Source organism: Pteropus alecto, unplaced genomic scaffold (assembly GCF_000325575.1).
Source record: "Pteropus alecto unplaced genomic scaffold, ASM32557v1 scaffold11, whole genome shotgun sequence".
Classification (NCBI taxonomy): Eukaryota; Metazoa; Chordata; class Mammalia; order Chiroptera; family Pteropodidae; genus Pteropus; species Pteropus alecto.
The window spans coordinates 6,236,806-6,247,906 of NW_006431956.1; the positions used below are offsets into that span (position 1 = coordinate 6,236,806).

Here is an 11,101-nt window from a genome sequence, read left to right on the forward strand (position 1 = left end):
CAGAGAGAATACGTGAAGGTACATTTTTACCATGCTGTGCATTGAAATTATGGTTACAGGCCTATCTACGTTGTGTGCATAATACGTTCATTTAGTGTGGATGTGTTTTACATAGGAGATGTAAGAATAAATGTGAGATGAATTAGTAGTAAAAACTTTTTATTTTCTAATGTATTGTCAGCCTTATTGTTGAACACTGCATATTAAACTTTTAAGACCACAGTATAGTTTTCAGTCATTTTTAACGTAGGTATAAAGATTCTTCAGAGCATGAACTGGATAGAGGCAATGTTCATTTCATGAATGGGATTGAATTGCAAAGTTTATAAATCGTTGATTATGACTTGGAACAAATTTTCCCATAGAAACGGTGTTATGTAGACTCATTTCGCAGGCCAAGTATAAACCTGTGTAATCCATAACACAGCTGAACTGTCGTACTAATGACACAATGGAATTTGACCACCCTGTGTACTTGTTTCTGTGAGAAAGTGTTCTGGGCCGGCTGTCAGAGTTCATCTCCCCACTTCAGGACTGCAGTGGTAGCAGACCCTGTCAGGGACTGCTGGTGACCCGGGGTGACTGGCTAGTCTCTGTGATCAGAGCTAAAGTATTGTTTTTACTCCTATGTGAGAACCAGTTAGTTTATCAAAGAAACTTTTTGTTTTATGGCTATAAATTTTATTCTTGGATAGTTTCTGTTAGTTGCATGATGCTTACTAAGTACCATTGCATTGGATGGATAAGGTTACCCACCATCACTGCATAAAGAATTCAAATCACTTGCTTTCCTTCTTGTTAATTTTTCTCATTCTTATGTATGAGAATCAGGTGGAAGTTTACTTCGTATAAACTACAAAAAGAACCAAGAAACTTTAATAATCTATTTGGACAGTTTTTTTGTGTTTTTTTTTTTTTTAATTTAAGGAAACTAAGTATTGGAAATTTTTTCAGTTAATGTCATGTGTTAAAATTTACACACTTGAGAATCAGTGATAATGTGTATATGCCCTTTTAAAATTCAACTTTAAAAAATTGAATAGAGCAAATTGAAATTTATCTTTAGAATAGAAAGGATCTTCCAGTTAGCCTATTAGTACCTGATTTTTTAAAAATCAACTCTACATATCAATCACATAGGTGTTTGATTTTTGAAATTAAAATTTCCTTAAAGCCGGGCTGTGTAGGCTTCTCTGAAAACTTCAGGGTCTTTTAGAATTTTCTCGCTTTCTGTTTTGTTTTTCTTTTTCTTCCTCAACAGGTCACCAGGGTTAGTTTAGAAGAAGAGCCATTTGTCTTCATTGGTCTCTGTCTTTATGTTTTGTAGTTTTTATTTTAAGGTTCTTGGCAGATGGGAGGTTTGCAGGGGTAAAGCAAACCGATCTCATCCTTTAGCTATTTGACTCAAGGGCCAGTATTTAATCTCTGTTTACACATCTGCCATGGACCCTATGGAATAGTCCCAGCACGCAGAGCCCCTGCTGCTTTCAGAGGTCTGAACTGTTGTGCAGGGAGTAGATACAGTTTCAGGTTGGATTATGAAAAACTAGTTAGCCTCTGTCTTCTGCGTGGCCACCTACAGAGAAGACTAGGTTGAAAGGAGATCCAAACTAGACTTTCTGTCAGTACATCAAATTACCTACCTGGTAATTTCAGATCTGAAATGCATTAATTTCCAGTGCACAAAGGCTGCAAAAAGATGCTTGCCTTTTTACTCACAAGGTTAGCTTTGGGTTTTGTTTTTCCATAGATTATTGTGGTCCAGGGCAGGGCAGGGCAGTCAGTCATCCCATATTTTAATTTCTTTTGTTTGAATAGGAGAATAGTAATATTTTCAACATACTAAGATATCAATGAAAATTACATCATGAAGAGCTGTGAAATACTTGAAATAAAAATTTGGACCAATATAGTATTTGCTTTTCTGATCTCTCCGTAAACTTTTTTTTTTTAGGCTAATGATGCTTATCTTCAGATGGCCATTGGAAATGCCCCTTGGCCCATTGGTGTGACTATGGTTGGTATCCATGCCAGAACTGGTAGGGAAAAGATTTTCTCCAAACATGTTGCACATGTTTTAAACGATGAAACACAGCGGAAATATATTCAGGTAAGGAGTTTGGAGGGAAAGAAACTTCTCTGGAGGTTAAGATTGTCCAATTCCAAAACTATAACATTTGAGAGAAGAATTATAGCAGATCATAGCACAATAAGATGCCAGTCCACATTTTATAAATACTTAAATACTCGTACTTAAGACATCTTCAGTGAATAAAATTAAAACCTTTAAGCTTCATATATGGTGCCAAACAGGATGGTGTTGTGCTTTAATTATCTGAGTGTTGAAATAAAACTGCAGTTTGCTTTGGGAGTTTAGTGAAAGCAACGAATTTAGAATATTGTGCAGTAAATCCCATTTTGTTATGTTCAAGGTAGATTTAACTTTTATTAGGATAGACAGGTGCGAATAGAAAAAGTTTGGCTTTAATGAATATAATTTTAAGTAACGTTTAACAACACCTCTACATGAATAGGTCTAAAGTGTTTATAGTGTATTTATTAAAGTTATAAATGCCTCAATAAACTTGTTTGCTCTTTTATTTATTAAACTTTTCCTCTTAGTGGGAAAAAAATCAGCTGTATTCTTAGCTTTTGCCAGATTGTCAAGAATCCCAGCTTGTGTCGTATAATGACTTTGCTGGATGTTAATTCCAAAGCTCAAAGATGATACTCTGAAAGTTTACTTAGAATTTAAAATTCACTTAAAATGCATAAAATGATTTCAGATTTTGTGCCAGAGAATAATCATTACCATATTCATGAATTATCTTTTTGTTTGTATTTCCATTCCAAGTGGCAAATGTTAATTTGTGTTATGCTTTATGCTTTATTCACATATATTAGCATTTTAAAAAATGATTTCAACCTGACTCCCTGATATGAACTGTAGAATTTGTAGAGTTCAAATATACTTATGGAAATTTTAGGACATTTCCATTTTTTTAATAACCACTAGTGACTGTATTGAAGGCAAAAAGCTTTTAGTTGGAAAAAACAAAATCGTTTGGCTTTAACAATAGAAAACAATTTCCAGTGATTAAATTCGCTAATTGTGTTCAGCTTATACCATGACCAAAGCTATAGCATATATAAGTTCATATAGCATATAAAAGTTCATGTAATTAGATAAATTGTCTTAATTAAATAGCATTTCTATTTAAAATAATGGCACCTCCCCATAAACTGATTTTTTTAAAGAATACCTAGCATTCATTTTATTTATTTGTTTCTGTATATTTATTAATTAAATTTGTTGGGGCGACATTGGTTAAAAACATAAGTTTTAAGTATACAGTTCTGTAATTGTTTGTATAACATATTCTGTGCTCACTACTTGTATAGTCTAGTCTCTCTCTGTCACCATATATTTGACCCCCTCTACCCTGAGTGCTCCCCCTTCCCCTCTGGTAACCACCATAACTGTGGTATGTATCCTATCGAAGGGCACTTAAGTTGTTTCCATATCTTGGCTACCATAAGTAATGCTGCAGTGAACGTGGCGGCGGGGAGTACATGTATCTTTACAAATACGTGTTTTCAAATTTTTTGGCTAGAGACCCAGAAGAGGAATTGCTGGGTCATATGGTAATTCTATTGTTAATTTTTTGAGGAGCCTTCATACTGTTTTTCATAGTGGCTGCACCAGCTTACATTCCTACCAGCAGTGTATGAGGGTTCCTTTTTCTCCACATCCTCTCCAACACTTGTTATTTCTTGTCTTATTGATTGTAGCCATTCTGACAGCTTTGCCGTGGTATCTCATTGTGGTTTTGGTTAAGTTACATTTCCCTTATAGCTAGTGAAGTTGAGCATTTTTTCATATATCTATTGGTCATTTGTACATCTTGGGAAAAGTGTCTGCTCAGGTCCTCTGCCTATTTTATAATAAGATTGTTTTTTGTTGAGTTATATGCGTTCTTTCTATGTTTTGGATATTAGCTCCTTATCAGAGGTATTGCTTACAAATGTCTTCTCCCATTTGGTTGGTTGCCTTTTTGTTTATGGTTTCTTTGTTGTGCAGGGGCTTTTTAGCCTGATGGAGTTAATATTTATTTTTAAAGCTTTCTGGTTTATATTGGAAGCTATGTAATGGCAGATATAGACTTGACAGTTCAGTCAGGTGACTCATAGCTGGTTGAGTTAGGGAAGAAGGCATGGTGTACTGAATAATGATCCATGTCTACTTGGGTGACCTCAGTACTGCCCTGTTCAACATTTTAATGACTGATTCAAATGATTCAGAGAGGTGCATTTTATCAGATTTATAGGTGACATGAAACTAGAAGGGAAAGGGTGTATGTTACGGTGGAAAAGAAATTGGCATTCTAGAAGTTCCTGACAGACTGAAGAAAAGGGCAGATTCTAAAATATATGTTTTTAAAATTTTGTTCCTTCTAGTCCACTAAAAAGATAAAAATATAATATTTAGCAAGGATGACTGTAAAGAAATTTGGATCCAGTAACTTAGTTGCTAGTTGCTTGAGCATACAATGTGAACAATGTATAAGAGAAAGAATTGGAGTTTAGTAGACTATAAGATCAGAAGTATGATTTGGCCAATGGAAAGTCTAATGACAGCTTACATTATTAATATGTTTGTTACATTATTAGACATAATAATTTAGTGTTGGTTCCACAAGGCAAGAACATAATTCAGTGTTGTACCCTCAAAGTCTAAAACAGTACCGTACTCATGGTGGATGCTCAGTGACTATTTGCTGATTGAGTGAATACTTTATCGGACATGAGTTCTTGAGAAGGAGACTCTTGGAGATTTGGGCAAGAGTTATAGGTAATGGAAGAGCTTTCTGGTGGAAGAAGGATTAAACTTGTCATGTACAGTTAAGGACCGATTTCAAGTTCAGGAAAGAAGACAGATTTCTAATCAGTATAAGAAAAAGGTTTTTTAAAAAACATTTTATTTTGAAATAATTATAGACTCAGGAGGTTGCAAAAATAGTTCAAAGAAGCCTTTTAACAGGCAGAATTGCCCCGAGATAGGAGTATGGCCACTTTGGGAGATACGGGGGCGAGTCCTACCTCTTGATGTTTGCAGGCATCGTGTTTTAACTATCGCCCTTTCTGGTCCTTCTGGCCCTTAGAATTCTGATTCTTTTCTGCAGTGTTGCTAGAGACCATTGCTTAAACCTAAGGTTGTAAACTCGCACACCCATGACAGTCAGGTAACAAAGTGGACTGAGTGTTAAGAAACACCTGACTCCTGTCTCTCTTTTGGTTTCCTACTCTTAATGTAGGCACAAATGGAAGTAGTATTTCATTTCCTCCCAGCTCTGCTCTAAGAAAAGTGGACGATGTGAGCAAGCACTGTGTGAGGTGTCAGCTGGTGCTTAGCCTCAGCCATGTCAGTCACGTTAGCTCATTGTTACCCTGTAGGAGTATGGTTCCGGTGTTGCTCCATCTTTCTGTTTTATAATCAACAGCCAAAATCTTGCTTGTTCTTTTAAAAAGTGGACACTCCTATTTTTAAAACATTAGCACCAAATTAAAAAAATTAACATTGTGGAAGGCCAAATAAAATCCCAATTTATCACCTGTGTCATTAAATCCATAATGTAGCTCAAGGCACAGGAATGCTGCCACCCCTTGTTAGAGTTCTGTGATGTTCTCGGTTAGTTAACTGAGTAATTTACTAAGCTGTCTTATGACTCTCCTTGTCGCTTTGGTATTTAGGTGAGGCTGATTCAAATTATCCTAAAAAAGGGACAATTTAAATATATTATTTAAGTTTAAGTCCAGGGTTGGCAAACCTTTTCTACCTGGGTCAGATGGTAAATATTTCAGGCTTTGCACTGCGTGAGTCTCTGTCGGGAACTCCTCAGCCCTGCAGCGCAGAAGCAGCCTGTGGCTGTGTCCAGTAGAACTCCGTTTGTGGAAGAGTCAGGGGGCCTGTGGGCCACAGTTCACTGACCCCAGTAAATGCATAAACCCAGCCTTTTCTACTTGAAGATATTTGCTGATGAGGTAATTGTGAAAGTTATTTAACAAGGTCATTATTTCTTTTAAAATTGAGATAGAACATACCTCAACAAACAATGTGGCGCATGAAAGTCTACTATTAATTGTAGAGCTCAGTGATTCTTGATATGTATAAGATATATCAGGACACACAACAAGATCTAGGTGAAGAACATTTCTAGCAGCATCTCAGAAGGTTCCTTCCTGCCTTTCCCAGCCTAAATCCTCCTCCTCCCCTCAGAGGCAGCCAGTACTCTGATTTGTGTCTCTATTGGTGAATTTTGCTTGTTCTTAGACATCATTAAGTGGAATCTTGCAATATGTGAAATAATTTCTTTTTATTTAGAGATACAGTGAGACATCTGTTTTATGAAATATGATAGAAAACAACAAGTAGCTATTTCACTGTAACATAATTTCATCTTTTGGTTTTATGTAAACCTATAGAATTTAAATTGGAAGTTTGAAGTGTTCCGTTTCTCACAAAAATTAAACACACCACAGGGAGGGTTTTCTCATGCAGATCAAAGAAAAGTTGTATAGCTTATTAGATAGCCTCAATCTTAAGGGTGAGATTTAAATTGATGGTAGAAACTTTAAGGACTTTGTTCGTTCTGCCAAATACAGATGTAGCCTTTGGCCCAGATTTGGGTAAAGCTTCTTTTACACAGATTATAGGGAGCTCTTGATTATTTAGAGACTTTATAATTCATTTTAAGACGTCTCCTGAAAAGGTTCACATCTTGGGCATTCTTTACTTGTTGGTAAAGAAGAGAAGAAAGAAAAGGTAAAATTGACATGAAATGGCTATTTGCCTCTCCCGTTCCACCCTTCCTTGCCTTGTCCTGTGCCCCGGACACCTGACTTTTATGAACAACATTGACGGGCTCCCTTGCGCTCTGGTTTCCATGTGGGGCAGTCAATGAGAAGAACTGGAAGGCATTTTGTAGGTGGGAGAACAAGTTTGGGGTCTTTATGTCCCTGGCTTCCTGCCTGTAGAGTCTCTTTCTGTCCCAGCCCATATCCTATCTGTCAGCAACCTTGATGCTTCTATATTCAGAGGATATCTGGAATCATCCTTTCTTGCCACCTCCACCACCACCAAGTGGGCCCAGCCACCGTCCTCTCTCGAAGAGATTATTGCAGTGTCCCCTCTCCGGTCTCTGAGCTTCTCTTCTTGTCCCTTTTCTGTTCGGCACCTGCACAGCACCTAGAGTGATCCAGATAAATCACAGACCGTGTTACGTTGCTCTCTTGCTCAAGGCCCCTCGGTGGCTCCCTGGCTCACTTGGAGTAGGAGGCATGGACCTTCCGGTCTCCCTCCACATCCACTCACACCCCTTCTCTGCCTTCTTTCTCCACAGCACTTTCATCATCTGACATAGTAGGTATTTTACTTATTCATTTTGTTTCTTGTTTTCCATATTTTGTTTCTTGTCTGTCTTTCCATATTAGAACATCATCCCACTGAGGGTGGGAATTTTTTCTGTATTCCCAGAGCCTAGAATAGTGCTCGACACATAGTAGGCACTGAATAAAGATTTATTAAATAAATGTTTTGCTTTGGTAAAAATAAAAATTATATTTAAAAATGGTACCAGTTTTTAAGAAGCTATTTGCAGTAAGTTAGGCTAAGCAGCTCATTGTCTTACTGGGTTAGGAACCACAAGCAATTTGAAATTGAAATCCTGACAGATCCCATTGAAACAATTTGTTTCCATTTGGAAAATAACCATATGTTGTCCTGAGATTATGCCCCTTTAAAAATCTGCTGGGTACTATCCTTATTGCAAAAAAGATAGCATAATATAAACTATTTACGACTTGGAGTGTTGATTTTCAAACCTTTTGGCAGCTGAGATTTCAAACTGGTGTTTTAAATCATAGAATCTGCTTCGTGAGGGTAAATAACCATCACAGATACCTTCTGTAAAGAACAAACACCTAGGATTCCAGTTCTTATAAGGAAAATTACCTCCAGCAGTCTTAACATCAGTTTGCCTTTTATTTGCTCATCGTAATTCCTGCCATGTTTTGTTGCTGACTAAAGCTGTTTGTGTTTCATCAGGGCGTTTTCTTTCTTACCTTTGCCTCACCTATTCCTTCAGGAAACTTCAGATGCCAAATTAATGATATCACCTATATTTCCTTGGCTACGGATCACAATTCTGCATACACATGATTAGAATTCACAGTGGGAGAGAAGCTGGACTCTGAGAAGGAATGGCCTTTATCTAAAGCAATTACTTGATTAGTGCAGAGAATTAAAAAATGAGGACCAAAGCAAATTGCATGGTCTTTCTTCACACTGCATGCAAAAGTCGTCTTGGAAATCAACCAAAAGATAACCTCCATCCACACTTTAAATTCTTAAATAGCAGAGTATAGATAATATTTGAATCTGCAAATGACTTTAACATGTTTGAAAATCATGTTTCTTTGATGTCGAACCTATTAGATTTATAGCTCAGTTTATAGAAGTAATTGCTTTGTCTTCTTACTATGGACCAAAGAGATTTTGCAGGAACTTTTGTTATTTGTTTTGTTTTGTTTTTGGTGATTTCACTGAGCTTAAGCGTTGTTTGACTCCTTAGGTAATTGCAGAGTTCTGAATGCTTGATGGTGTTTCAGGTAACTGCTATATCTTCACACTTTTCAAGGTGGATTTTTACCCTCCTGGAATTTCCAGGTGGGTTCGTCAGTTGTTGGGTTGTATAGTGATAGCGACATACTGTGCTTTTCCCATTAGGTCATAAGTTCTTTCTCCTTTTAAGAACAGATGATATTTCAGTGTATAATTTTGAGGAAAGAAATTGAATTTGGGAGCAATACTATTTAAGTAGCTGACAGTGTGCTGGGTACACTTTCATCTTCAGTATCTAATATAGGCCTGAACATGGTCGGCCTTGGGCCCCTGAGAGGATTTCATTGTTCTTGTTATTGTGATAGTAACTGGGTGATTTTGATTTTTGCAAACCCAAGCTGAGAAACTTTAACGTGCGCCAGAATGGCTTTGGCAGTCGTTAAAATTAAGTGCTACTGTTCTTGGTGGTGGTGATTTTTAATGATTAATCAGTATTGCTGTAGATACATAGATTTCTGTAAGATACTTGACAAAGTCTCTCCTTGTAAACAAGGACATTTTTAGGCTGGTAGATGGTAGAGTTAATACGATTCACTGCGGGTTGCAGAAGTCTTCCCAGAATTGTTCTGGACAGAGGGAGAGAACAGTTCTGCCCTTGTCATGAATTTGAATGACCCAGAGGCATGTTTGTTCACTGGTGGATGAGAAAGCTATGAGGAATAACTGAAAACAATGCCAGTTATGAGTTTCAAAAGATCATAGAATGGAGGATGAATTGAAAGAGACTGAACTTTAAATGTGATAGTTCTTGTCATCAGGTAAAAGTTCACTGTGAAGTTATAGGCTGGATAAAAACTGACATTTACAGAAGAGAGAGAACTGGTTATTTCCTTGCTTTTTCAAAAATAATTCTACCATGTTAGGTGTGTATTTCTAAGCAATATATTATTTTTTAACTTGTTTTAGAGTTTTATTAAAATGGTATTATACCGTATGCAGTCTTTTGCCACTTGCTTTTTACATTCACCATTGTTTCTAAGATTCAGGTATCAACTGTTCTCAACCGAGGGGTCTCCATCTGGACTGTGGGACACAGAAGATGATTTGAGTGCTTATTTCTCATTTCTCTCAAGGCTGGGACATATATGTAACACTCTTTAGTTACACAGAAGAGGAGCTGTCTCTTTACATCAGTGGATGCTTTAAACTAAGTGGCGGGGCTCAATTTTCTACTGGAACCTGGTGGAAAAAGGCAGACTTAGTTGTTACATGTAGCTCTAGTTCATTTTGACCGCTGTAGAATGTTCCATTTGAGAGCATACTAACACTTACTCATGTATTCTCCTATGGTGAACGTTGGGTTGTTTGCAGTTCTTCTGATATTGTTACTGTAAACGATTTTGCTCTGACCATCTTGTACAGATCTCTGGGTGCACATTAGTGAGTATTTCTCTAAGTCTACATCTGAGTAGTATTGCTGGGGACTGCTGCCTGTTTTAATGGGGATATTGGTACACTGGAGGGAGTACAGAGGAGAGCAGTTGCGAATAGTTTCACTATTTTATAACTAACCTGTATTTTCCTTGTTTTCTTAGGGATTGAAGAGGTTAATGACCATTTGCCAGAAGCACTTTCCTACAGATCCATCAAAATGTGTGGAGTACAATGCACTATGAGATGTGTGTATGATGTGTAAATAACAATAAGAAACTTAAGGGAGTGTGGTATGGACTTCTGGAATTCCGGACAGGAACAGGGAAGAAGAAAAATGGAGTCTCTAGACTCTGAGTTCTACCTAATGCAACTCTTGGTTTTAAGAACTATGCTGGCTCTCGTATCACATCTGACTGCAGACTGATTTCTGTGTCTTGCTTTAATTTAAATAGTCGAAAAATTAAGTTCTAAAAGACTTTTCCTCATAATTGTGTAGACAGCAGTTACAAAAGGGGTTTAAAATGAATCTTTATGTCTAGACTTGAAAGTTGCAGTTAGATACTTAAAAAGGAACATTGGAGGATGGACTTAATTGTTTCTGTAAAAATAGTGATTTTTCACTTGTCTTTTATGTCGTATTTTTAGCAGATATTTTTATATGTTTCAACAAAAATGTGGAACCATTTAATGAAATTTTATAGCCCTTAAATGTTGCCGAACTTTTGACGTCTTGCAATAGAATTTGAATGTAAATTTTATTACTGTTAAGTGTTCTTTTTTATGTTTCAAACAAAGCTTGCTTTTACCTTTTAAGGGGTGGGTGTAAATTTTCGTATTTGTCGTCTCTTGGGACAGATAGAATTAACAGCAAATAGAAGTTTGAAAAACAAAGATGGGGTATTATACCAACAGTAACCCCAGTGCATTAAGGTCAAGGTGAGGAAATAGATTGTCATGCCAGCCCAGAATGGGGACGTTCTGCTGGTTCTTCCTAGACTAGGACTGCCCACGTGTTTCATCCTCATGGGACCTGTGGTAGATTGCTGT

The 11,101-nt window shown here is 37.0% G+C and overlaps 1 protein-coding gene across 1 annotated transcript in view; it reads left to right on the forward strand.

The window, feature by feature from the left end:
- The window catches only part of PRPF18 (pre-mRNA processing factor 18), a 38,311-nt gene extending 27,448 nt beyond the window's left edge, over nt 1-10,863 (forward strand). Inside the window, exons 8-10 of the mRNA XM_006907046.3 lie at nt 4-18; nt 1,955-2,110; nt 10,216-10,863. Coding sequence (XP_006907108.1) covers nt 4-18; nt 1,955-2,110; nt 10,216-10,296 — 252 coding nt within the window. The 3' untranslated portion in view covers nt 10,297-10,863. The remainder of the gene's footprint in view (nt 1-3; nt 19-1,954; nt 2,111-10,215) is intronic.
- Nucleotides 10,864-11,101: the final 238 nt, after the last annotated feature.